At 42.1% G+C, this 27,917-nt stretch overlaps 5 protein-coding genes across 5 annotated transcripts; 1 reads left to right on the top strand and 4 right to left on the bottom strand.

The window, feature by feature from the left end:
* The first annotated feature begins 5,145 nt into the window (after window positions 1-5,145).
* On the top strand, window positions 5,146-6,399 carry nr0b2a (nuclear receptor subfamily 0, group B, member 2a). Its single transcript, XM_035672856.1, has 2 exons — window positions 5,146-5,741; window positions 5,868-6,399. Exons 1-2 carry the CDS (start codon window positions 5,213-5,215, stop codon window positions 6,107-6,109), a joined length of 771 nt encoding a protein of 256 aa, XP_035528749.1. The 5' UTR covers window positions 5,146-5,212; the 3' UTR covers window positions 6,110-6,399.
* Window positions 6,400-8,198: 1,799 nt separating this feature from the next.
* On the bottom strand, window positions 8,199-11,890 carry kdf1a (keratinocyte differentiation factor 1a). The gene is made up of 4 exons (XM_035671710.1): window positions 11,539-11,890; window positions 10,164-11,212; window positions 9,759-9,833; window positions 8,199-8,907 (listed from the first exon to the last, which is right to left on the bottom strand). The coding sequence occupies exons 2-4, from the start codon at window positions 11,191-11,193 to the stop codon at window positions 8,822-8,824; spliced, it is 1,191 nt and encodes a 396-aa protein (XP_035527603.1). The 5' UTR covers window positions 11,194-11,212; window positions 11,539-11,890; the 3' UTR covers window positions 8,199-8,821.
* A 633-nt stretch (window positions 11,891-12,523) lies between these two features.
* On the bottom strand, window positions 12,524-14,462 carry LOC118335331 (trophoblast glycoprotein-like). Its single transcript, XM_035671565.1, has 2 exons — window positions 14,178-14,462; window positions 12,524-13,953 (listed from the first exon to the last, which is right to left on the bottom strand). Exons 1-2 carry the CDS (start codon window positions 14,435-14,437, stop codon window positions 12,978-12,980), a joined length of 1,236 nt encoding a protein of 411 aa, XP_035527458.1. The 5' UTR covers window positions 14,438-14,462; the 3' UTR covers window positions 12,524-12,977.
* Window positions 14,463-14,489: 27 nt separating this feature from the next.
* On the bottom strand, window positions 14,490-18,095 carry LOC118335332 (transmembrane protein 222-like). Its single transcript, XM_035671566.1, has 6 exons — window positions 17,953-18,095; window positions 17,685-17,769; window positions 17,415-17,446; window positions 17,246-17,342; window positions 17,026-17,156; window positions 14,490-15,787 (listed from the first exon to the last, which is right to left on the bottom strand). The coding sequence occupies exons 1-6, from the start codon at window positions 18,069-18,071 to the stop codon at window positions 15,700-15,702; spliced, it is 552 nt and encodes a 183-aa protein (XP_035527459.1). The 5' UTR covers window positions 18,072-18,095; the 3' UTR covers window positions 14,490-15,699.
* Window positions 18,096-18,722: 627 nt separating this feature from the next.
* On the bottom strand, window positions 18,723-26,332 carry wdtc1 (WD and tetratricopeptide repeats 1). The gene is made up of 16 exons (XM_035673032.1): window positions 26,175-26,332; window positions 25,534-25,672; window positions 25,269-25,352; window positions 25,100-25,146; window positions 24,428-24,539; window positions 23,796-23,983; window positions 23,519-23,701; window positions 23,252-23,346; window positions 22,984-23,099; window positions 22,817-22,892; window positions 22,610-22,706; window positions 22,361-22,531; window positions 22,028-22,263; window positions 21,581-21,749; window positions 20,775-20,967; window positions 18,723-20,305 (listed from the first exon to the last, which is right to left on the bottom strand). The coding sequence occupies exons 2-16, from the start codon at window positions 25,597-25,599 to the stop codon at window positions 20,108-20,110; spliced, it is 2,031 nt and encodes a 676-aa protein (XP_035528925.1). The 5' UTR covers window positions 25,600-25,672; window positions 26,175-26,332; the 3' UTR covers window positions 18,723-20,107.
* Between the last annotated feature and the right edge of the window lie 1,585 nt (window positions 26,333-27,917).

The following is a 27,917-nucleotide window of genomic DNA, read 5'->3' as shown; positions in this document are numbered from 1 at the left end:
ATCATCTCCTTTGTCTTGTTTGTGTTGAGGGAGAGGTTGTTGTCATCACACCATGCCACTAGACCGGCCACCTCCCTCCTGTAGGCCGCTTCGTCACCCCCAGTGATGAGACCGATCACTGCAGTGTCATCCACGAACTTCAGGATGAAGTTGTCCTTGTGGGAGGCGACACAGTCATGGGTGAACAGGGTGTAGAGGATGGGGCTGAGAACGCGTCCCTGAGGGGTGCCAGTGTCGGTGATGATGCTGGCTGACTCCTGACAGACTGGGGCCTGCCAGTCAGAAAGTCTAGGAGCCAGTCGCAGAGGGTGGGGTGCAGGCCAAGTGTGAGCAGTTTGAGGGTGAGAGACCCGCTCTTCCTGTAGATAAAAACGTCTCATTCTAACATAACCACAACAATTCATATATTCAGGTGATGACACACTAATAAAAACACGCCTATTATTATTATATAACATTTCTGCCATTAGATCCTCCTCAGTGTTACACACTGGATCTTTGAAGCAAGACACATGTCAAAACAGGGACAGGTGAGTGTAAAGGTAAATAAACACTAGGGACTAGTGTCCAAATACTGTAACAGTGTTTATTTCTTCCTTATTTTATATTGCTGTGTTGTTCTCATAACCCTCGTCCTACCCCAGTATGATTTGGTTTTCCTAGATATTTCTTTATCTTTCATGTTATCAATAGTATCAAAGTACATATTCTCAATAATCAATAATGGATATAATTTCTGCTGGTTTTACTGTATCTACACTTGAGTTGTAGTTTCTATAGCTTTACCATGAAATATTTACACATTACAATTGTACTTTTCAGTGATAAGCAAAGAGCAGTTTAGCTCGTACAATGTCTCACCAGGCTTTACAGGCCACAACAGTGCATGTTGTCTGCTCTCTGAGGAGGAAAAACAAAAAAACTGAAATAATTTTTATATGGGGGGGAAGAATGGGTGATATGTCGTTAGAGGTATTAAGGAGAAATCCCTCTTCTCAGATAGCTAGGGGGATAAAATGAATATATATAGTGGTAACAACCCACTCACCAGAGAGATCAGTTCTGCATTTCATTCTAAGTTAAAATGTTAAAAGGAGAAATGAAACCATGAGACTCAAATGACGGTTAGAAGGCACAACAGTGTCGCTCAGTGTTTAACTTTACATATGTAAATTAGATTTAGGCAAAAAAAGCAACAAGACTAGTATGAGGCTGTTTGGTCTTTTAAGAAAAATATTTAAATCTTTTTTAACCTTTTTCAGAGAAACAACCAAGAAATGTGTTCAGTCAGAGTTCATTAACCCATAGGCTAACTCTTCCCGTGGCCTTCACCTTAACTTTTATCATTGTGTTTTGATAGTAATAGGCAGTAAAACTAGACCCGGGTGTCTGGACCCTGACATCACTTTACACATCACATTACACATATTGTGCACTGGTCATGACTCATATTCACCCCCTGCTTGTGGAAGTCCATGTTAATCATAAAACATATATATTTAAAAAATGTCAGATGAAAAATCAAAGTATTGAAACCAACTTGAATTTACGGACATGATTATACAGGTAAGTCAGGAATTCAGTTGCCCTCTTCAAGGTTTATAATCTTTCTGCAAAATGCTTAAAAGAATCAAACTTTCTGACACTTATGTCACACAACCTCGAGCCCTGCTAAATAACTGTCACAAAAAGAGTCCATCATGGATCATTGTGATGGAGTTTTTGGCCTTTGGCACTTTCATAAAAGCTTCACAATTAAACTGTAGGACTCAGTATTGATTTACATTTTTTTATACCGGTGCCAGTAACAATACTTGTACTACTTTTTTATATATGTTAATACTACTTTTTTATATATCTCACTTTGCAGGGGGAAAAAAACATTTTTACAAAACCCAGCAAAGAAGAAGAACTTCTCAAATGCCTCAATGTGTCTTAATACAAGGCAGCCATAGAAAAACGTTACCTAAATAAAATACAGTGTAAAATTAGCAAACTCCAACTTAAATCATTAAAATATCTAAATAAAGCATAACTAAACAAAACTAATCAGTATGTGATACTCTCTGCAACAGACACCTTAGGTCAGTGTCCCAAAAGTATTGAAGATTAACAGTATGTTAGTTTAGCATGTGTGCTTTTCCAGGTAATACTGGGTCAACATCAGAGCAGAGTACAGTACAGTATGTCACTGCAAAAAACCCATATCACTACAGCAAGAGCTATTGCATTGCAAAACTGAAACATTGGAGTGGTAGTTTTATTTTTGATGTGTTTGCTTTTTCTCAAAAGCCTGGAAAGGGTAAAACTTAAACTTTGATTGAGATTGGATCGAAGTTAATAACATTATATAATTTTTTATGGTGAACCTGAAAAAAAACTGCAAAACACAAATGTGAGTCGATAAACATGATACAGTATAATCAATGTTTTCGCCAAGGGTTCAAATGACCTTACAGTATAAGAATAATTTTGGGTTAATGAACCCAGGCAATGAACGCTGTATTAACTGTACGTCAAGGTCAAGTGTCATCACATACCAGACATGTTGTCCATCACACACCGAGAGTTCAATAACCTGGGGAAACTAAAACCGGAGAAAACATAAAAGTCAACATTTAGGAGGCGGGGAGGAGGTTAACCTTACAAGAAAATCTAACTGTGTTTCAGGTTGACTCTTCAAAATGATCTAATGATTATCCTATCAAACGGTTATTATTATCACAGTATTAACTTACTGGTATAGCATATGCTATCAAGTTAAGACTGTGATAATAATAACCGTTTAATAGGACAATCATTAGTAGTAATATGCTATTACAGTTGCATGTATGTTAATAATAGTAAAAAAAAAAAAAAGGGTTGGACACTCTCCAGGTGCCAGTCATTACACCATGATTCATTGTTTTGCCTGCTTGACCTCAGAATACAGCAGTTGTTCCACTAATAGAATGAAGGACATTTTATTTTTACGGTCTTGGTTGGAGATAAACGTCTGTCCTCCGTGTCCGTCACTGCCTTCTCCTAACCTCTATAAACACACGCCTTATCGCAGGCATTTACAACAGCACCAGCATGCCTCATGGAGCCCGAGGGCTGCTGAGGGCATTATAGGTCACTTTGCTGAAATTCTTGAACATAACGTAATGCGTATCATCATGCATTTGAAGCTGCAGATCCATTATGATTTAGCTCCTGTGAGAGAAGATGTGTCACGTCTTACATGAATAATCGCCCTAGTGTATCATCATGAGATCACACCAGGAAAGAAAATGAGGCAAACCCATTCTGGAGTATTCTTTGACAGAATAAGTAAAGAGACTGATGAAGTAAAACAAACATTCGGTGACTGGTGCTGCCAGTAGTGTCTGGCTTGTAATCTCTTTATTGCAGTCATTCACTTTATTGACTGACCTTGACTCTACTGCTTTGCGGTTCACCTCTCCCATCCTATGATGGTTTCAGGCTTCTTTGATTGTGCAGCAGGTGTCCCGACAAAAGTGAAGAGCAAAATATGTTATGAACTGTGTCACCTGTCGCTATACAATGTGGTAAATGTTTTAGCTGGTTCATGGTACTAAATGTCCAAAAGTGTCACTGAAAATGTGGTTTGTTTATTTGTGACAATAACAAAGCAATTTGCTTATCAGTGTCAAACCTCAGTGCCAGGCACCGGGAAGATAAGAAATTAGGGTAAACCTATTTAAATGACAAGTGGAACATTAAACCACCTGTTACAAACACCATAAACAGGAATTCCTTGAATTTTCTTGGACAACTTAGATTGTTTCGTAATTATAAAAAGTTATCTTACAGGTTTAACTTTGAAACATAAAAAGAAACTGATTCTGCTTCCTTGACTGTTAAAGAAAGAAAGGCTCACCATCATCTATCTATCAGCTACCCACACTATAATCAGCCTCATGACCAAGTGAGTTGGATGTGAATGTATCTAAAATTATAGAATTTTTGTATTCAGAGCAATGGGTTTTTAAGTACACTGACAACCTTCACAGTGATAGCAACAATCCATCTTTTCATCAGTTGTGCAAAACAACAAACACTTCAGTTTTTGCTGGATTTCTTCTACAATTTAGACATCTGTCTGTCCACCACATTGGTCCCGACTGAAATGTTTCAATAACTATTGGATGGATTGCCATGATATATTATACAGACATTCACACTCCCCAGAGGATGTATCCTACTGACTTTGGTGATCCCCTGAATTATCCTTTAGTGCCACCATGATGTTGATGTTGTTTTTTGTGGACTGTCTCTGATGCATTGCGATTAAATTTGTGACCCATGTGCCGCTGGTTGAATTGTAATAACTTTGATCCCTTAACTTTTTTACTCTAGTGCCATCATCAGGTCAAATCTTCAATTTGTCCCACTAATAACATCCCCATGAGCCTCAGCTATAGGTCACTTTGTGTTTAGTGCTAATTAGCACGTTTTTGCATGTCAACCTGCTAAACTAAGATAGCTAACTAACAATGTAAATGTTACACCTGCTTCGCATCAGTATCCTAACATTATCGCTGTGAGGACATTAGCATGATCATGTTAGCATTAAGCTCAAAGCAACACTGTGTCAAATCTTTCTGAGGGTTGTGTTTGGAGGTACTAATGATCTCAGTATTTCTAAAATCCTATGAATCAGTAAATATAAAATAAATAAAAATTGGATTGGACACCAAATTAACATTTCAAAATTCCAGTGTTGTTCTACAGCTGCAATTAGATACATACAAAAAAACTTGAGGACTTAACTTGTAGGTCAATGCCCCTGCTCTGCTTTGGCCTCTCTCCAGCTCTGCAGGTGTGAGCTGGCAGTGTGCAGGGACACATGTAGTGTGGGGCTGATTACCTCTGCAGTCCTTGGTAGCTTGGTACTGCCTGGGTTAATGACACCGGCTACGAGATAAGGCCCCACCCTCTTGATATCCAGTCATTACTCCACCAGCTCCTTTTCATTGAGAAAAGCTTATCGGTTTCCCAGGGTTATTCCATCAGTCACCTGGCAGAGCACATAGTTGTTTTTCACAGAGTGTATTGACAAGTCAAGGTCCACTTAGCAGGGTGGGTTGGCCTTATAAATACAGGGGCACTGGAGGAAGCAGCAGCAGTAGTACTCACAACCTCATGAAGAGCCCATCCTGTGGAAGGTCACTTAGATTTAACTACGTAGATCTCTACAACCTATAAAATGGATAACGGGTGTCATTGTTCAGCCGAAAGCCTCTCTAATCCTATCCTCTTCAAAATCCTGAGCCAAATGGATAACAGCAAACCAAACCAAAACAGCTTCAACTACAATTCAGTACCTCATAGATGCAACTGTGAGCTGCGACGGACGGTGTGCTTGAAAAGGCCGTCTGAGATTTGTAAAGAAGCTTCAGCAGTTCTGGTTAAAACCATCCAGTTCATGAAGAACTTACCTGCTTTTAACCAGATGCCACCAAACGACCAGTTCTCACTGCTCAAAAGCTGCTGGGCACCGCTTTTCATTTTGGGCCTGGCCCAGGAGCATGTGGACTTTGAGGTGATGGACACCCCTGCCGACAGCATGCTGAAAAAGATTCTCCTGAACCGCCAGGAGAGCTCCGAGATGGAGAGGGATCAGCCCACCATGGCCGGTGTCAGCAAACTCAAGTCTTGCCTTAAAAAGTTTTGGAGTTTGGATTTGAGTCCAAAGGAGTATGCATACCTCAAAGGGACCACAATATTTAACCCAGGTATGTATCCATGATGTTCTGATTTCTTGGTTCTCAGGAGAAAATTTTCAATCGCTGCCAAAAGAATAACGAAAACTGCCTAATACATGTATGTGACCCCTAATGTCTTGTCTTTACATTAAACAGATGTCCCAGATTTAAAGGCAGCTCTGTTTGTTGAAGGCTTGCAACAGGAAGCTCAACACGCACTCAGGGACGTCGTCCAGCTCCTTCACCCAGGGGACCAGGAGCGCTTTGCTCGAGTCCTCCTCACAGCCTCCATGCTGCAGAGCATCACACCCAGCCTCATCTCTGAACTCTTCTTTCGGCCCGTGATAGGCCAGGCTGATCTGCTGGAGCTGTTGGTTGATATGCTCTTCTGCAGGTAGAAAAGGACAAATGGACTTGGACGTAGGCTAACTGTCCTGGAGAATGTTGAATCCAATGTTTTTAACAGTGGTGATGCAGAACTTTTTGTTGACCAACCCGAAACAATGTTTCCTCATGAAATGAAGGACTGGCTGACAGTGGACTGCTCAAACAAAGTGCTAGCCAGCAGAAACAGAAGATTGGTGATATTTACATTGAAGCTGAGGTCACTTTAGCCCAGTCTGAAAAGATTTTATCCACTGAAGTGAAAAGATTTGACTTTCCAGACTGTGCCCACTGTTAATACACTGTATCTTATCTAAGATTTTAACTTTAAATGTTGTAAGTGTTGTCTGCATCGATAAAACATTTCAAATAAATATATTTTTGTACATGAACGTAAAAGTAAAGTTCTGTCTCAGTTTATTTAAAAAGATCACAACATGCCGAATCTGACATAATGTTTGTTTGATATGCCAGTCATTGCACCTGGTAATGATCCCTGCACTTTATTTTGGCAGGTCCATCCTTACTGACAGGTTGTGCAGGCAAGTATTGCTCAAGCCCCATTTATTTTAAAGTCTTGTCAAGAAGCCAGAGTTTCTGAATGTGTACGAGCTGATGCAAGAGGCACAAGAGATTATGGGTTTAGTTTAAAAGTCGTAATACCATTTGACAGATGTTTTTTTAACCTCTAATTTTGAGGGGACTTCAACCCAGTAAGTTTTCTAGTGGTACTTTGTCTCCCTCTCATGGAAAATAGTGGAAATGTTTTAGCTGAGAAACTGAAGTCAGACAAAGTTGATAGAGTCTTTAAAATGAGTCCTGCCACTTTTGCTAGTTGCTACACAAACATTTAAAAAAATAAAAGCACTTTATAAACCAATCACAACATTTTACATGCACACAAGTGAGCAGAAGAAGTATCTGGATGCTGAATCAAGTGTCCTATAACAATAATCTTACTATTAAAAACCCTTTGGCTATATTTCATATAGAACAAACCCTCTTGATTCATCCTAGCCTGTGGTATGTTAGTTGTGAAACAGTGAGCCTTTGCATGACACCTCATACAGGTAAAACAGGAAAGTGCTGGTGAGGGTAGAGAGCCGGAGGAAACGGGGTTACACAGGGCAACTGCAACAAGCCATGAACAGAAAAGCAGGTCTATAAGCTCGAAATCTGGCACAAAACAATTGAAATAAATTGCTCATTTGTAGTTTACCAGGCTTTGAGTAGATGTGGTTTTCTACAAATAAGAGAAAAAAACATTTCACTTATTTTCCAATCACACTGTTTACACAATGTTTTAGAGGCAGTCTCTTGATGTAAGTGCAACTAGCTGTCTTATTCTGGGTTGTTTCAAGGTGTTGACAATACATTTCTGGAGTCCTCAAGGCTTAAAATGAGACTTATTACTGAACAAAACACACATATCCCCTTAATGCAAAATAGTACCTTAAATATGACTACAGCTGAAAATATGTCAGTAGACCAACTGCTAATAAAACACACCTAAGCACACTAATTTGTCTTCAGTGCTCATTGAATGCGTGTTATCACATATTTTCACATATTTTTAGCTGCAACAACAGAACTGACATAAAAAAAAGGACTACTTTACGACAAATATCTCAAAATCACATTATTGGAAAAACTAGTGAAATTCTTTTTACCCAAAACAGGACTTCAGGATGAGTTCCTGAAATCAGGCTAATTTTCTGCACTGCTTCTTCCCTTTGCAATAAATAACAAAGACAAACCCTGGGATTTTATTTCCTTTTTGTCAGAACCAGCCAAACAAGTTCCCTTCTTTTGCTCAGGGCGGAAAAAGCCTGCCTGGTATAACAGAGTGACCTCCGGGAGATGAGCCTAACAACAATAATCCAAGAGATAAAGAGGAAAAGTAGGTTAAAGAGACAGAAAACCATGCAAAGGAAAGACTTGTTGACATATGAGAGCAAATAATTTGTTGCAAAACACACAGAGCTGTTTATATTTAAACTAGCCTACTAAGTTCTGCAAGCATGGAGCTGTATGTCAAATATCCTGCAAGCTGAAATGAGAGAATACATATATGGATATTTTCCTCATTAAAAACACATGAAAAAGCATAAACATTTTATTTTGTTAAAAACAGGGCTTATCTGTGAATAAAAAAAACTGTGACCACAAGTGGTTTAACACCCAGTAAGTAACATCAACTTAAAAATATATACACATCAAAATATGGCTTAACAATGCAGCTTTCAGGACAAAACATGCTTTTAAAGAATCTAAATGGCAGGAGTCAATAAACCCAAACAGTGCATGCACAATGGCTTGCATAAACAACCACACAGACAAGAATGAGGACGGTTTTGTTCTACCATCAGTCTCTATCCTCTGGCCCAACTGCTAAGATTGCAAGGAGTGTAGTCATGTTGCTTTTTCTGAAAACAACTTTAAACACTGCGTACCAAAATACATTAAGATCTTTCCCTGTGGAAGAAAAAAAAAAAGTTTCCTCAGTGGGTCATGTGCTGGAAAGATAAAAGGTCCATACATTTACATGACACTCTAATAGCAAACTTTAGCTGGACCACTAAAGAAAAAAAGAGAATTACAACCGCCTAGGGTAAAAGGTGCTCCAGTCAGTAACAGCAAAAAACACAAAAACTGATAGCAGAAGGATATCCATCTAGTTGACTACATTACTTTGTCAGTATAGATACTTTTGCTCCTGTTGCCCTTCAGAGAAGCAGGGGAGCGCCTGAAGAGTTAGTCTCAGTGTCATGATGGTAGGCCGAGTAGGCTGTGGCGGTGCTGGAGGAGTACGCTGAGGGAGAAAGAGCTCTCTTTAATGCAATGACATAAAAAAAAGACAATACAGTGCAACAACAACACAGATGTTATATTTCATGCACTTGAGACAGGAACAGTTGAGTTTAACCCCCCGGGACTCCGACACATTCCCAGGCCGCTGTGCGAAAGTTGTGGAAACACAATGTGGTGTACCCTCATTCAAAGACATGTAACAGGACACCCCGTCCTTCTAACAGCCTCTTCTCAGAACAACAACAAAACAAAGAGAGGGACTGCTGTGCGGTAATCCATTTGTAACCCGAGTCCTTCGCTAAAATGACATAACAAAACACCTGACATTATGTGGCATATATTTAATGTGACTTGATCTGCCGCTCTTGCAGGTGCTGTAGGGGGGAGAATGAGGCGGATTGATAGGTGGGTGTAAGGTGGCAGATGAGGGGAGGGAGGGCGGCTAATGAGCAGGGGGATTGCAGTATGAGGAGAAAAAGGGACAGGAATGCGGGGCTTTCACCGTTTAAAAAGAGTGGTATGTTACTGGGAAGTAGAGAGGAGGTGAGAAAATGCCCGCAGCTGCAGCAGGTACAATGGAGAGCAGAGAGTGAGCCTCACACACTGATTCACCGGGGAAGTAACTATACCTCAATGACAAGGACGAATGAAAGACTGCAGCTCAATCAGCACAAAGAATAGAATTATTATGAACATGTGCAACATTTCTAACCACTAATCACACGCTGGTACATTATGATGCTGACTGATTCCGGTTGCCCTCCCGCATGCATTCACACTGACCCAGAGGAAGGCGTACTTGAACGTGCCTCTGCGCCCCCGTTATGGAAACATTCCCCAACGTGTACTCACTTCTCCCGCTGTAATGTCTCATTTTCCTCGCCAGCTCGTCGGATGGCGTCTGCTCTGACACTTTCACCTCTGGAACTGTGACGGAGGAAGGGGACAAAAAGTCAAAGTGAGCGCAAGCAGACAGTAATCCGGTCATTTCTGCTATTGTGAAATGTGTTTTAGGAGACAATGCGCGCCTGTATCAACTTGCCCCAGGTGAACCAATTATTATTAGGCCTGAAAAATGCCTGCTGTATTAGGGCTTCAAACTATGAGCCGAACAATAGACACTATGAGTCATTATGGGGCGATTGGGATAGCTGGCGTGCTGCAGCCAGGTGATTTAAAAAAAAAAAAAAAAGTAATCACATGGTATCTTAGAAATATGTATACAGCGGTAATTATTAATGCTAACTGTTTTCTTACAGTCACTGCTCATGAAAGTGTTGGTCATGGTCTCGTTGCCGCTGTCAGGCAGAGTCCCGTCACTCCTCCCGTTCGGACGCTGCTGTCCCGTCGACGGATGGCTCTTGTTCCTCTTGCCCTTCCTGGTGCTGATGCGGATGACCCCGTGCACCAGCTTACACTCGGCCTCCTGCTCCTCCAGGTTGTAGTCCTGGGCGATGCTGTAGATGAGCTCGCTGATCTCATTGGTCTTGCGGGAGAACGAGGAGTCGGAGGTGCACTTGGCCAGCTGGTCGATCTGGTGCAGTGCGTACAGCTCCAGCAGCTTCTTGGTGATGAGCGAGTCAATGTCTGTGCCTGTGTCGCTCAGGTCATCCAAGTCATAGTCCTCACGGGACAACAGGCTCGTGTTGCTGACAGGCCGCTGGCTCTCCCCCTTGCCAGGCGTGCGGGTCCGTTTGGGGGGAGCGACCGGATACCTTACCGTCTGACCTGCGATGCGCACGTCCGGGTAGCGGAAGCTGTCACTCGTGGGCAGCTTAGAGGGTCTGGTAGACTTGCTGGACTCCAAAGGGATGCCGCAAGTGGGGTTGTTCAGCGCCAGGCCGATAGCAGGGTGAGGCTCGTTACCCGCTTTAGGGGGGTGGTCTGTGGAGCTCTCATTGACAGGCAGGCAGGGCTCTCTGCTGCCATAAAACCCACAGGTGAGTACGCAGCAGATCAGAGCCTTGCAGCCACTCCAGCCCATGGACGCACAGGAGCCACAGGCTTGTCTGCTGGCGGGCGTGCTGTCTGCTGACCCGGGAATAAATCCTATAGTCTCCGAGCCCCGCGCCGTGCCATTCCGTGGATGGCCTCCGCTGCGACCGTACTTGTTCTCCGGATACCGGGAGTGGTCAGTGTGATGCTCCCCGTGGGGATCCTTGTAGGAGTCCTGGCTGGCCGTGCTCTCCTTGGATATAGTCCGAGTGTGTCGGTACTTGTCTGCTCTGGAGCTGGAGTGTTTTTGGTGGCGGGACACCTGGGGAGCCCCTGTGCTGTGGCCAGGCATGGCTCAAAATGCCTGGGACCTGGTGTGGGAGAGGCATGTTTAGACAGAACCAGGTGTAAAAACCTGCCCTCCTGTGCAATCATTAAACGCATCACGGCACATTAAAATAACATTTTAGACTGAGTACAGTCAACACTTAGCTTCCAGTTAAGAAACCTCCCCTGAGACTCTGAGAATGTAAATAACACTGAGTGCATTGATTGCTGGCCTGATAATAATTTGGCCCATTTCGTCGCGCCCTTGAAGCTTGTTTGGCCCTTCAGTAAATGGGCAGCAAAACAGTTCAGACCAAACCCCATTCAACATTTCAACGTTTTTAATTTGACTCACAAAACGTTCACTTACCGCATATGAGGAAACACTTGTGGTTGTCTTTTATCCCAGATAACTTGTTCAGCGAGCGAACCGCGGAAGTCTGGGAGGAAAACTTGAGCTAGCGCTTCAAACACAGAGAGAAAGACTTCTCTTTCGACCGCCCACAGATTTCCAGGTGACTTTACTTCCACGGAACAACAGAACTTTTGCAAACCCAGTCCGGTCCGCTGTCTCGGCCGAACAACGCAACTAGGCTCATTCGTGTCGTCTTCTTTTTTTGTAAAGTTCAGTGTTGTGTAGCCGAGAGTCTCCCAATGTTTGGCTATTACCTGCGGCTACTGCTAATCCCAGATCCTACACCCACCCACAGGTGAGTCGTGACGTCACGCGAGGCGGATATAAAACAAGAACAGAAGGAAAGAGGGTGAAAGACCCAAAAAAAGAAAAAAGAAAAGAGGACCAGGGAAGAAAAACAAATGCATACAGATAAGAAGAAAAAGAAAAGGGAAGAAAACCCGATAAAAAAAAAGTGATACATCAAACCTTTTCCGCAGCCTGACTGACACATGGTATTTGGTGATGGTGACGCAACATAACTTATGAATCCGGCACTTTACATCCGTACAAGTGGACTTTTCCATATGTACACACACATGCTGTAAACACACACGTACTATGTGGGTCGGACAGGCGCACAGAGGCGCACAGCTGCAGAGCCAGCAGGTGTTTTCCAAACCATATCTTTCATTCTGCCCTATTTTTCCTCCCATGGAAACACTTAATCATCCACTCTTAGATCTGAAATAGTAGGGCCAAACTATGTAGTGTGTCTTGTTTCACCGCAGCCACAATAAAACAGGAGCATTAAATACATCAAAATGTTATTTTATTTATAATGAATGTAAATACACATTTCATATCATACAGGAGCTTTAATATCTATTCCTTCTAATAGCACAGATAGATCACACTATGAATTCTAGCACAATAAAGACACACGGTTAATTAAAATGTATTGTTTTCATTTTAGTTAAGCATACATAATCTTATAAAGTCCTATTATAAAATTCACTGGGTATCTATGGATTACAGTTTGTTAGGTCAGCACTTTACATGCCATCTATGTCATTTATCTTCCTGGCAGTGTGCTGCAGTGTGTTTATATATTTAAAGTCATGACACTAATACCAAAAAGCAAAGAAACCACAGATGGCACAAATCGAGATGTGGATGATTTCAGTGTAGCCTACCTATTATATATTTTTAATAAACTTTATGATAAACACACAATATTAAGGTCAATTTACAGATACAATGCTCCAGTGCCTCGGAAACAGAAAGGCACTTTTAAGGTGAGATAAATTACGACTGCAGTTTGTACACAAAGCTCACAATTGTAAATCTACCAGCGTAATCTACAACTACATCTTTTTCATATGTTGTCAAATTATTCTAGCTTCATTACAACATCATAGGTTCAGAGGCGGCGAGGTTGTCACCTTTTTGACCTGTGTGTCTGTAGGAACCTGGATGATACAGGTGTCAGTTGGCAGCTGCTGTGACAGAGATAATCCTAAATGCCCTTGTGCCCTGCTGCCACGGTTACCTGCTGAAATGTGCCCCAGCCGAGGGTCTGAGTCAATCTCATATCGGTAGTGATATCCCTCCAGAACGTCCCGACATGCATCTCTCATTTCAATGATCCACTTCTTCATTCCGTTGCGATTCAGGTAGAGCACAAAGAGAAACATCATGCCCACAAACCCGAGCACCAGCCCCAGGAAGACATAGGATGTCTGCAGGGTGAGGTCAGCCACCTCTGCTTGGACTGGAACAACACATCCAATGGCCTGGACACCGAGCCCCCGCAGGCGGGCGTCACTTAACCCTCCCGGTGAGGCACACCTTACAGCGTCCATGTCTACCCAAGCTCTTGATTCATTCAGCCAGGCCACAAAACTGCGGATCTCACAGGAGCAGGTGTAGGGGTTTTCACCGAGAAGGATTCGGATGTTCCCAAGCTTCCCTAGCTCTTGTAGAGCATCAGCCCTGAATGTCCTGAAGGCATTGTGTGTAAGGTCCAGCACCTGCAGGTGGCTCATGCCAGAGAAGGTGCCACTGTAGACCTCCACCAGAGAGTTGTTAGCGAGGAAGAGCTGCTGCAGGTTGGGAAGGTGGGAGAACATGCCTGGGGGCAGCAAGCCAAGGTGGTTCCCAGAAAGGTCGAGACGAAGGAGACCTCTGAGGCCACCCCAGCGCAGAGCCGTGGTGAGGTCTGTCAGGGCGGAGGAGTTGTACAGCGAGCGGCTCAGGTTCAGCTCCTGAAGGGGACCACCAGGTACACTGAGAGCTTCTGGATGGATGAGTGCTAGTCGGTTCCCACTGAGGTCCAGGAAGCGCAGGTTGGTGAGAGCAGAGAAGCTGTGGGATGCCAACTCTGTAATCCTGTGAAGATGACTAACACTGTAACGTCTGTTCTTAGACCTTTAATATTATTTTCATGCTTGGATACAACTACATGCATCTCACTGCAAACTCTCAAAGTAAACACATGAAAACCACATACAGAGAAAATGTATTTATTAGATACACATGAAGAAACATCATCCCAATATGGCTTAATATGCTGAAACAATGAATGAAACAAAAACAAACACAGACATTCTCACCTATTATTGCTTAAAATGATGTTGGTGACATTCTCCAGCTCTGCAAACGAATCGGGTCCAATCTGGTGTATATTATTCCCTGTAATGATGACAGTCCTTGCATATCCTGGAATACTTTGTGGCACCGTGAGCAGATCCTCTGAAACACATTTTACTGTGCGAGTGACAGCAAAACACTCACAGCCAAAAGGACACTCCAAGCACTGGTATGGTGCACAGAGAAGGATTCCCAAAAACACTCTGACTGCAAAAACACACATTTCTAAAGTATAGACAATTAAAAAAAAACATTAAAAACCAAAAAAACACAAAAGAGTATGAATTACAGCAGAGAAAAACTTAATTCCATGTGAATTAATAAACTAATAATCTGAATACAAATGCTGCAGAGGCAGCCACGAGCACTCGAGCTTCAGCCCCTCTGAATCTACTCCACTCAGGGAATAAAGAATCCCGTAAATTGATGGCAGTTCATATCGCGCAGAATCTGCTGGATGAAAAAGGTACGTGGTTCCCTTAAAGGTACAGAGGACGATTAGGGCATCCACAGCCTGTGACCTCCACCACAGTCTGCCAGGGGAGACTTAAAAAGGCTCTGTACACAGCATATCCAAAAATAAATTACAGAAACACAAATATTACACTAATGCAGATACAGAATTATAAATAATACTTACTTTTGGGTACATAGCGTCAAAAACATCAAATAAATAAATAGATAAAATATATAATACATGATGTAATATAATGTAATATTGCTCAAAATGTGCATCATTCGGCAGAGTTATAGTGACATTCCTGAATGAGGATGCGTGGTTAGAAAGGGTTCAAATTCTGTCTGGAGTAAAGCAAATAATACACTCATGTTAAAGTAAACACTTTAACACTTCATTTTTCTTTAAACACCAGAGGAAAGAGGATTGTAGGGAAGGAGGAAGGCTTTTTTACAGCACAATACCACTATTTATCACATGTGGGTCCTACATCATTCTATCTTTGGTAGCGGCTCATATCTCTTAGACAAATAATTGATGAATACTTTCGCCTCTGTTAAGACTTTGCGATCCATTTTATAGTGATCCATCACAGAAATGTACATTAGCCCGTCTGGAAACACATTCATCACTGCCACTCTTGAACAATGCATCTCTGTACTCGACGGTAGTCCTCTACTGTGGTGTAATCTGGAAAGGATCATCTTCCTTCATAATGCTCTTAACGACCCACCATGTGAAGAACAGTTCTGGTCAGTTTTGAAGAAATACAAATAGTGTGCCTCACTTAATCATAAATAATTAGTAGAGAAAAAAATAAACAAAACCAGTGTGTTCAAAGCTGCCCACAAACAGCTGGGCTTTGCCTAGAAATACTTTCAGAGAGACTAACAGGCAATAGAGTCCCTCATTTGGAATTTTTTCTTGTACAAACAAATGTCCCGTCAAAACACATCATTCAACAGCCAACGACAATGCACAAAGTATAACCAAAGTCTATGAGTCAGCTCGTTGAACGGCTCGCTCCACTAATGTAGGTTGAGTGTTAGGATGAACGTGCCGAGGACTCCGCAGAGCATGAAGAAGGGGAGCCAGGTCTTGAGGAAGGCTGCCCAGCTGAAGGATACAGAGAGGATAATGTTAGAGTAACAACACCTGGATACGGTGAGTGTGGCAGAGAGGGTAGAACACCCTCTCGTACATTTTCAGACAGACAAGGACATGTGAGGTGTGTTGTAAGTATCACAGGGTCCAATCTCTTCGCTCCCAGAGGCCCACAGCCCCCCTCCACAAATGCACCCCAGCCCGCGTCCTACTGTCCTTTCCACCCAGGGAGCCCCACCGGAGAGGTGACCTTCAGTAGTGACACAGAGGGGGAGCGTCGCTGTCAGTGATGAATTACACGACTCCCCTTCTGTTTCAAAGACTCCTGTGCTGTGGGAGTGTATGTGCAGAGGCAGCACAAACTGTGACGCCAACGCTCTTTATGTGGGTCAGTGGAGAATAATGAGGGGGGTTCTCTGAGCCATATGTCTCTTAATGCTCACAAGCGTCCAGCAGCAGAGCAATTTAAAAGACTGCGTACACGTTTGTGATGAAGATGCTTCAGGTGTGTTTGGTGCAGTATTGTTAGCAGCCATATTTCCCCTCTACTACGTCTTCTGTCTGCTCTGCGTATACCACAGCTACTGCATGTCTGTCTGTCCTGGAAGAGGAAGTCCAACTGTGTCGCTCTTCCTGATGTTGCTATCTTTTTTCCCCCATTTCCTATTAGAGGTTTTTTTTTTTTTTTCCCAGATCCTAAGTGGGGGTCTAAGAATAGACGGTATCTGTTGTTGCAGAGGGTTTATGTTTTATAGATTGTAAAGCAAGGGCCAATTTGTGATTTATAACTAAAATTGATTTGATTAACCAAACCCAACAGCACAGACAAAAAGCAGAAAGACAGTTTTATATAGACGTGTTTGCTGTTTACAAACAGTACAGTGCTGAATGCTCTGCTGATGCACTGCCAGGAGGTTGTGATAATGTGCCTGTATACAGCTGCAACTCAGATGGAAGAGGGGATAAACCATTAGTGTTGGTGGTTCAGTCCCAGGCTGCGTCTGTCCACATGTACAAGCTTGACCAAGACACTCAACCCCAAAAACATCAGCGAAATGACACGGCATGTGATTGTTGTGTCACAGGAGCTAAACCCGTTAAACGTGAACTAATTCTTTATTTTATTTTGGATAAAACGATACGGTGCTGAAATATTACTGCACAATATACCCAGCAGATGTTCATATGGTTCTACATGTGAACTGTCCTTTATGGTAACTCCAATGACAGAACGAGGCTCAAACACTTACCTCACATGCTTTCCGTGAATAAGAGACAGCCCACACAGGTTCACCATGTTCCAAGACGTGCTATTGTCGTAGCGCATTAGGTTGAGGGCCATGGCCACGTGGGAATGGCAGTTATCTAAGCACAAATTGTGCTTGAACAAAACAGGAAAATGAGTTTCGGACTACTATCTGAATAATGAAGTGGAAATATGTGTATTAACACTCCTATATATTGTCTTACCGGTCTACATTTGTATTCCTCAGATGCATCGTGCACCGCTTTGTCCCATGTAGCAGCACCACTGCCACACACTTTGTCCACATCAAGCTTCCAATACCTAGGATATTTGTGATCAGTCAATCAATGTGTTCATTTCAATAACATACAATGTTTTGATCAATAAACTTACTTTGTTGGTCTACCGAAGCCCATGTTGTCCTCCTGGATCAAAAGAGTCACATTTTAAATCATTTAGTGCATCAAGTGAACTCATGTACTGACATAACAGCAGATACCATAAATCTTCATCAATTCAGCAGCTTTTCCCCTCCTGTAAGACATCTCAGATTAAAGCTTTACTTTTTCATTTCTATCTCTTCTGAGCCATTACACACGAGGTGAAACTGCCTATTGCAGCTGGTAAATACGTGGACAAATAAATAAAAACAGCCACACTCACCGAGACAAAGTACGAGCCTGCAAAATCTCGTATGATCCCAGAAGAGGTGCATATACCCATGTGACCAATGAAGGGGAGCACCCACCTGCAGGATGCACCCAGAGGACAACAATACATGACTGAACTTACGTTTCACTGTGAATACACACTATGCAGTACATTTAGTGCAGTACATTTATTTAAGGGCAATACATAGCATGAGACTCGGCTAGCTAACACAAATGTGCCTGAGCGTTAACCAAGAAAAAACAAGACGTTAGCTTCTTACGACAAAATAGGAATCGGCGTCCAGACAACGCAGTAAGGGTAGCGGCCGTTCTTTCTGTCGCCTTTCAAGAAATCACCGTGGTAATTCATCATCACGTCGGTCTCGTCCGCCTCCGCCATCACTGCCTGGAGTGACAGGGGGGATGACAGCGCGACGCACAGACAGCGCCTGCGCGGATAAACCCACAGTCGGTCAGTGAACGCAACACGGGTCATTTGTGTTTCAGTTTACTGGAATTGAATTAGTTTTGAGACCTACTGCAGGAGTCTACCCAATAGTGTTTATACTAAAACAACAGTATGAATTATTTTTTATTTGTAACAACGTTATTGTGTCTAATGTGCTCATGTGTTAATTATAATTTGGCAGACTTATCAAAGAGCTTGTTTTTCAGCCTTGGAGCCTCTGTGTGGTTTAAGCCCTATTTGGCACCAGAACTCACAGTCTCCGTCAGCCGGGAGCTTTATCACTGTAACCTGCACTACTCCTAAAGCTGGGTCACCTCATTACTGTACAGTATGTGGGACATGAGACGCTCCCCCAACTACTCCTGCTTGTGCTCATATTTGTTGCTTAATAGTCAGCAAAAGTAGGGAGTAACGCAGACACTGATGGATGGGAAGGATATCAGAGTTCATAGTGAAGCCTTACCTACAGCCTAGTTAAGTCTGTGAGTAATGCTGTATCTGTTGTGTAACTGTTACACTAAAAAGGACAAACAAGTCATCATTAATGTTACCATTTAAAGAACAAAAGCAATGCAGACAAGAACGTGTTCGATAATTTTATTATTCACTTTGTTTGCAACAAAGGTTATTATAGGATTCTTCAAAGAAAAACAGAGTATCTCAAATTAATGAACAAAGTAAAACACATGGAAGCCTAGTGTTGCATGTTGTTGAGGATCCATCCCTTAACATTTACCCTATTTGGAGGCAAAGAAGGCCCAATGAGCTGTTCTCTGAGCAACAGAGGGGATGACTCTTTGTCCTTTTTTGCCCACAGCTATGGTCAGAGAAGCCTCGCGCAAGCAGGACTGAACACCCGATTGCAGCAGGTGCTAGAGCCACACAGCTAGTAGACAGGAACCCCATCGCCACCAAATACTTCAGTTGCCATATACCATAAATTAAGCATCTGTGTCCCACTTATACAGAAGTTTCACACTAACATTTCATGCCAAACAACATTTGCAATCAATGGAACTTGATTTAAAATGAAAAAAAATCTGTATTAGAAAGTTGTAGTTTTTTTTTTTTTACAAATATTTCTGTCGATATCTTGTTGACCTTGTCAACAAACTATTGTAGTAAAACCTCTTAACTAAAAGGAGCACAGTATGCCATAATTATGTTTCAATGAAACAGAGAAAACAAACATTAATCCTTGGCCATTGAAATGATAGATGGCAACCTTTGGCAGAAGAAACCACTTGTTTTTTCCAACAGTCAGAAACTAAACAAAGCTCATAAATACATTTCATTGGAGCAACACTTGCAACTTTCACAACTTGGCAAGTGACAATTAATTCTAAGCTTCCTGTCACCAAAACTCAAAATATGATCAAGTCTAACTCAGAATCAATGACTTGGGTGTGCAGCCTTTCTGAGATGAGCGGGCACTAAGACTCTTAGCTCCAACTGTAGAGCAGACAGGAGATGCAACAAAGCACCGTCTTCTGGTCTGTGATCCGATCCTCCACGGAGGACACTGCGACCGTGTCGCCACGCTGACCTGAAAATAGGTCACCCGACCGCAGGATTCTCCTTGTATGTGTGTTTCTCCAACATAAACCTGAGGAGGGATAAGTGCTGAACTCCTCCTTCTTCATGAGAAACTGGGGAGTGACGTGGAAGGTGCTCTCTTCAAAGGTTTCCCCCTGCCACCACAAGGTGGAGGGAGAGGTTGAGGTGTTGTTAGTGCTTTGAAGGGGGCGAGATGGGTGTCTTTCTCCACCCTCCATGAATTCCTCTCCCCAAAGTGGTCTCCACCAGTCCTCTCTTTGGACAGGGGAGGGCGATGCATAGTGCAGAGATGTGACATGACATTCACTCAGTGTTTCTGTCAGATAGGAGGGGGGAAATTAAGATTCAAACAGGAGCTGGCAGAGTGCTTTGCTTCCTACATCCATTCTAAAGAATGGCCTACAGTTTTTTTAGCTCGGCCGACACTGCACTTGTCCCTCTGAGCTGTCTTCGTCATCCGAGCCGTCTGGGCCAACGCCACGCAGGCCTGTGATGCGATAGCCCATGTTGAGCAGCATTACCTCCAGCGGATCAGCGTTCATACGCCGCTGGTTCGCCTGAGCAGCACCGTCCATGTCCTCCACCACTCGCCCGTTCTCACACTCCGTCTGTATTTTGAGAAAGTGGAGGGAAGGAGAATGGGTAAGAAAGGGATATTAAGTCAGCTGTAAAGGATGTTTAAATGTTTTTCATTCTCACTGAATTGTGTGCAACTGTTTTCTTAAACTGTAGTCTCCGCATTTCAAGACCAGATATGTCATAAAGGCCTTAGAGGAGCTCAGCACGCCCGGTCCGATTGTTTATTGGTGGAAGACGTGCGTCATTCATTTGTGCAATCCTGAAATATTATACGGCCACTTTATGCTTACCAGGTATTTATCAGGTGGTCATCTGTCATGGGTAAATACATTATATGAACTGATAAGACATTTTTAGTGACAGTGGTAATACTTTACTGTTCCCTTATGAGGAATCAATACAATTATCTCCCACAATCAGTGTGAACTGGAACATTGGCACTGTGCCTGTGAACGTTTTTCAGAAATATATAAATACACTTCAGTTTCAGTCGTTTACCTCTGGTCTAGGGTTCCATAATCGAACCACGGGGTCAATACCACTGGTAGCCAGGAAGCAGTAGCTGGGGTGGGGCTGCAGGCAGTTGACTATGGACTCGTCCCCCTGCAGGATTCTCACCAGATTAGTCGTCTCCTTCTCCCAGATAAAGAAGGAGCCATCGTCTGAGCCGCTGACAATGTACTGGCCTTTGCTGCGGGAGGAAAGGAAACCGTTCAGACCTGCTTGACAAGCCACGTTCTTGGGACATGTCAGATTTACTAGGAATCAAAAAATGGTGCAACAGTTTTACATGGAACTTTCTTTGCAGAACAATTCGCCGTACAGGCTAGTAATCAGGGCTTTCTGGTGTGGGAGGTAGCTCTGGTATACAAGGTTCAATGGGAACTGAGCTTCTTTATGTGTAGTGCATTATATTCAAATGCTTTGAGTTATTTTTACTTAATGACCGTATATATCGTGATGTGAAATCAAATATTTTGTTAAGTAACTTAACAAAATGTAGTTTTTTTTTTATTTTTACACATAATACAACATTGCCTACATTGCACATTTTATAAAATATTTGCCTGTATTCAAACGTAAGGTCTTTAAGATTTTAAAGCTGATATTTTATAAGAAATGTTTTACTTTTGTCAAATCACAAAACCTTGTAGATATAGTACCTACAAGTCTACATTTATGAATGAAAGCTACTTTGCTCTGCTCTACATATTGCCCACTATAGATGTACTATGTCTTAAACTAACAGGCTCATGACTGCCCTCTAGTGGGGCCTCAGGAGACTGGGCGTGAGATCTACTGACCTTCCAAAGAAGTTGGCCTCTTTGATATCAGTGGTGGTGTTGCAGTGACCACAGTATCTGTGCTTGTAGTCGAAGCTGCGCTCTCTCAGGACCAGCTCATCTTCAGGGATGGACTCTTTCCGACTGAATGAGTGGAATCGAATGGAGCTGTTGGCCTTCTTATCTTCTGCTGTTTGAGGGGGAAAAAAAATCATAAATATTAGTCATTCGGGTAATTTACAAATAAACAAAGATTGACTGTTCTCTTGAAATGCAAAACCAGTATATATACACATAGATTACACACATATGATACTGTTGTTTACTTACAGTACCAGTTTCTAAACCTAAAAACAACCAGAATAATCCAGTGGAAGCGTAGCTTGCGTGTTCATTTCAAGATCCAACTGTGTACAAACAAATGAGAGCTACTGCAAATCAACAAAGTACCAATTCATTCTTTTCTACCTGATTCTGTCTTGGAGAAGAGAGCAGCCTTGATGTCTTTATCCAAGGCATCACAGGCACTGCTGTGCGCCTGCTCTGGGAACTTTCCTTTAAAATCATCCAGACACTCCAGAGCTTCAGACACATACTTGAGCTCAAACAGACACCGTGCCAGCCTGAAATGAGCCTTCAGATGACTGGGGTTTAGAGTCAGAGCCTTCAGACAGTCCCTGAGGGCATCGTAATGGTCTCCATCCCTGTCAATCACATATGTAAACAAACACTTGACAACTGCTTTAATAGCCTCATGGAGTAGACGATGACGTCCCCCTGCAGTGATACAATGATACATACCACTTGCGTTTCATGTAGGCTGCAGCCCGGTTCCCATACAGCATGGCGTTGCAGCTGGCCTGATGGATGCCCAAACTGTACAGCTGGATGGCCTGCGTCCACTGCTGCCGTGCAAATGCATCATTAGCTTGTTGCTTTATCTTCTCCAAGTGAAGAGGGAGCTCAGTAGAACTAAAACAAAGAGAGCAGAAGAATTCAAGTGTGTGCATGCTCAAAATCCAACCACCGACAGAGTGACAAGACAATTACCTAGAACATATCTTGCTTCCGGCCAGTCGAATGTGGCTGGCTGGTAAGTGAATTCCATTGGAGACGCCATTGGTTGTCTTTCCGTTCTGTACATCTCCTGGAAAGCCAAAGTTTCAGAAACCAAAAATACATCTATAGATACGGTACTTTATTACCTTTCAAGGCACCATTCAAGATCTTTTGTTAATATAGATGGAAAAGACCTACCTGTTGATGATTGGCACTTTTTTGGAAGCAAGAAGGTGTATGGCCTCTGTTTAAATGTCAAATCAAACAGATACACCTAAAAAGAGCATAAAAAAGAGAATATTTATATGCTGAAAAAGAAATAAATAATTCCTCTCGCGTTCATTGTTCGTTCAATGAAGCATTACCTGTTCCCCACCCATGTTTACGAGTAGCTCAGTGCCATCTGGACTGAAGGTGACATATGTGGCCACCAGGACCCTCAGGCGGTTATTGTAGTCTGGGAGTTTCACTGGCAGGTGCCCTGGAGCATTCAAACAGAGGGTGATGTTATTCAACCACATCCTTCACAGTCACCTTCCTGCAACCTGCACCTCTCCTGATGTCACTACTATAGAGTTAGAATACAAATGTACCTAATAAATTTGATACCAGACAATACAGCCATATATGCACCTGCAACATAATACTGCCCAGCTCCGTCTGGAATGGGCTTCTGTCTGTCACAGAACGTGTGCACAGCTGCTGATGTGCCCTGACTCATAGATTTCCTGTGTAAGGAATTGTTAAAAAAAATATATAAATAAAAAAATAATAAAAAAAATTGGTTGAAACACACATGACCTCATTGAAACATGTATTTTTTTAAAACCTGGAATTTGTGAATGTACCACATTTGAGTGGTTGTTGAATTATTACCACAGAATGACATTAAAAACCCACCTGTAGTTGTGAATCATCCTAATGTCATAAAGGCGAACAAAAGGCCCGTTAGCTCCCACTGCCAGGTAGTTGTTGTCCCGTGGGTTTACAGCTAAACACTTGGCCTCAACCAGCTGACCACAGAACTCTGTCAGGTCAATCAGCACCTCAGAGCGTTTACTGCTCTCCCTCAAGTCATATTGTCTGCAGTGAACAGAGAGAAAGTGAACCTATTACCTGTAGCAAAAACTAAACAAAACAAGGTGATTAAGGTCATTGCTGATCCCTGGGTTCTAACCTGATGATGCCGTCCTCCGCAGCACTCCAGAAGGTGTTGGGCCACATGGGTGCTGTGGCGATGCGTTTCACTCGGTTGGTATGGTCAGAAAACATATGGATGGTTTCCTTCACCGTCAGGTCATGCACATGGACTTTTGTGTCTGCAGCACCCGTTAACAAAATTCTGTCTCCGGAGTGAGGGAGGAACTGTATGGACAGACGAAAAAAAACCAGAAGAATGAACTGATAAATACAGACACAATGTTTCACAGTGGCTTCTATTTAAAGCACATAATAATCCTATTATTGCCAGTAACCACCGATTAAGGTGTTAGTCATGCGATTGTTATGCTATTTGCTATGTTATTTTTGGTGTAAAAAACTGCAACAAAACCATGCCTTGAACAGCTTCAACATAGAACAACATGTACAAAGATGGTTTTCCACCGAACAACATGCCACTCATTAAACGTCCAACAGTGCCACCTAATGTACAGAAAGTGATCTTGAATCATGGAGAGAATTTATTGATTGAGTAAAACGGGTGATGAGAGGCAAAGTCATGTAAACGCAGCCACTGTAAATTGTTTCAGCCCGATTTCCCTCCTGGCAGCCAGAAAGTACATCCACCTTAAAATCATTCCTCCTTACCTTTACAGAGAATATGTTTGCTGCATGACCTGTGTGCATAGTTGTTAGCTTCTTGTGTCTGAATGGATCCCAGATCACGGCATGCTGATCATCTGAGCCCGAGGCCAGTAAACTGAAAACAAAAGGAATCACCAGGAAAGTCAAGCAACATTTGTTTAAGCTTTTTACTACTAAGGTCATTTAAAATCCTGTGAAACATATTAAGATGAGCAATAGCAGGCTCATTGTATGCATATGCTTTATAGGCATAAGGACTAATACACCAGGAACTGCAATGAGCTGAATCCAGTGCTGCCAATCGAAGTCATTTATTATGGTGATTTAAGTAAGTTCCTCCATGAGCAGCAACAGTGTGGCAAATAATTCACTGTTTAAAGAGGCATACAGATCTCATTACTGGCTAGTGAAACATGGTGAGCCTGTTGTATCATTTTTTGGCAATAAGCAGCGCAGAATAGAAACATAAGTAGAACAACATACTGGATTTATTTTGACATATAATCCAGCAATAATAGACTTTCACTGCACATATAGTGTCTGTAATGAACCTCAGCATAAGGGTTTTGGCATAGTTAAATTGCTGTAATATAGTGATGTAACCCAGCCAGTGACCCCAGGCCAGAGGCTATAATAATTGTACATAAGGTGAAATTTTAGGTTTTGAAGACTTACTCTCCTCGTTCATTCCATTCCAGACAGTTCACACAGCCAGTGTGACCCTGTCGAGACAGACAATACGAACTGTAAGTTACCATCATACACAGAAATATTACCTCTATCAGTCTCCCTCTCTTCTCATAACTCTTTGATTCCACACACACACATGCTTGCTGCCACTGACCTGCAGCTCAGCTTCCAGTCCAAGTCTCTTGATGAACGGGTCAGTCACATGATAGATCCTCTGGAAGCCTGAAGCTCTCTTGTCCTGAATACATGAATCAAAGTACCCATCAGACTTTTGTACAGAAGAAAGAATAACTACAAAAATGTGAACAATCATTTTGGTTGGTGGGTTAGCCCCACCAAGATCATTTCTATATAACACACACATTGTTTGTTCACTGATAGTCTGAGCTTCTAGGATGCTCTGGCATCTGTGTACTCACTCTGATCTGCCTGTGCAGGATGTCTCTGGTGATGTTGACACTAGTCATGGCCTCACCACAAAACATAAATTCGGGTCGGGCTGGGGTTTCCAGTGGTCAGAGCTCAGTGGACATTTACTCTGTATTTCTCCAGAATAAGCTGGAAACAAGTTGAAAACATTGTGATAACGTAGATAACACACGGAGGACACATATCACAAGGCCGTGATTTAACGCTGTTTTAATGTCATTTTATAGAGCAAGGGTCGAGAGAAGGTGGTCAGCAGGTATTTCAATGATTACATATAACCCTAGCTGGTCTACAGACTGCTCACAGCCACAGACAGAGGGTCTGCTCCCGACGACCACCAACCAGCGACTTCATTAGCTAACTAGCTTACGTTAGCTCTGCAGCTCTGTCAGTAATATAATCGGCTGACTATCTTGCAAAACACTGACAATTATTAAAACGTCAAGGCGCTGTAAGACTGACAGAACCGTTACCCACCAATGCATCGGGCCTTTAAGAGACCTGTCGTTAACCAAGGAGCAGGCGTTAGCGTATTTGCGTTACCTTGCTAGCTCAACAAAACGTCCACTTCACGTAACGTTAACACTTGCAACGCTTTAGTTGTAATTTACGACTGCTAAACAATTCTCACCGCTCTCCTTGAACTGCACAGGCTTCTGTCAAGAAAAGTCCATTTAACAGACGTGGTGAATCACTCTGTATGTGAGTTTGTTGACAGGGTTCACGGTAATACCTTCTCTGACTTGAACACAAACCTCCCCCTCCCACTGAACGCAGCACGCAACTTTGTTCCGCCAGCTAACACGGGGCACTTCCGCTCGGTGGATTTCAGAATAAAAGCATAATCCCTGCCAATTACAGCTATGAGCAAACAAAAGGCAATAAAGCTGCAAAAAGTAACAATATATACAGTGTTGTATGTGCTCACTTTTACTGATATGACTTTGCAACATACCCAAGCAATATGAGGAACAATATTTTCTTAGTTATAATTTAATTAAGAGTAAAACGGTCAGATTTGTGTACTAATCACAGAGCATGATGGACAAGGGATGTCCAAAGGTCTGATCTGATAATAATTCAGTGACAGTTACAGTATGTAAAGATGAACTGATTAGCCTGAGTCAGATTAAAACCCCAAACCAGGTTATATCTGAGCCGAATTGTTGATATTTATTGATGATAAGATAAGAACAGGCGGAAGTCCTGTAATGAGAGTGTCAGATGCATTTATTAACATCCGTGGAAGCACACCATCTTTTTCGTGTTGTATTGCATATAACCAAAGGTGGACAAATGGAAGAAATGGCCTTGTTGCTTGGAAGTAGTAGAAGAAGCTGGACTTGCCACTTCAAAACACAGAGGTGGTTGTTGTTGTTGGCAAAATCAGAGGATGAAGCGCATGTTCTTATTCTACTTTGCATTGCTTTGGTCTTTTTGTGCGAGATCCTGTTATAGGTTTGAACACAAATTTGCCAAAACTGCAAATATAAGTGGAAGTATAAACTTCTAGATCTCCTTTTGTGTGATCTGAATTATTTTCTACATTATTTCTTTCTTATCTATATTATTTTTCTTTAGTATACTTAAAACAACAGCCCTTGTTGTGTCAGAAAAGAAGGAGCCACCTTATAAGCAACAGATTTGATGGATGTATAATATATTTACATTGCATGGTGAATACTGAACAAAAAAGAGAAGTCTCTTACATGACTCCTATTTCTTCATTAGAGCCTGTCTCAGCTCTTTTCAACTATGTTATTTTCACTCAAGGCCAAGGCCCAAACAGAGGTTGTCTAATACAAGTCTTCAGCATCAATGAGGCAAACATCTTGGACTACTTTCAGTGATATTTTACGTGTGTCCTGTTACGATGTATTAGTGTTCTTAGAGACCCAGCAGTACAGAAAGTCCAGTTGGTGATTCAAAAAAGTTCAGGCCTTACAGTGGCATGCTCGATTATTGGTGTTTAAAGGATGTATCTGACAGCACATTTTTACATGAATTTTACATTTACTTGCACATAATTTTAAATTATTGTGAATAATTCATTATTATTGTACCAGGAAAATACAGAATAAAAATAAAAGAAAATAACCCTGACTTGCAGAGTATGTGTCACTGTATGTTAGAGGTTAGGCGTTATCATCAATGTCCCAACTTCCTACAACAAACTCATGTCAGCATTTGCGGTATTTTCACTTCTTTGTCATCTAAGATGCACTGTTTGGTAGGAACCAACAACTTAATTCAAAGTTAAAATAAATTTTTTTTAAATTCAGCCAGTAGGAATAGTGTAATATTTTTTGTACCATGTAGTACAGATAGAAAGAAAAACAGCATTTCCTTATGTTTATGTTGTCTATTGCTGGTT

Source organism: Morone saxatilis, unplaced genomic scaffold, assembly GCF_004916995.1.
Source record: "Morone saxatilis isolate NCDOM2014 unplaced genomic scaffold, NCSU_SB_2.0 Contig24, whole genome shotgun sequence".
NCBI classification, from domain to species: Eukaryota; Metazoa; Chordata; class Actinopteri; family Moronidae; genus Morone; species Morone saxatilis.
Note: the sequence above shows the minus strand (reverse complement) of the source record. Positions and strands in the feature narration are given on the sequence as shown.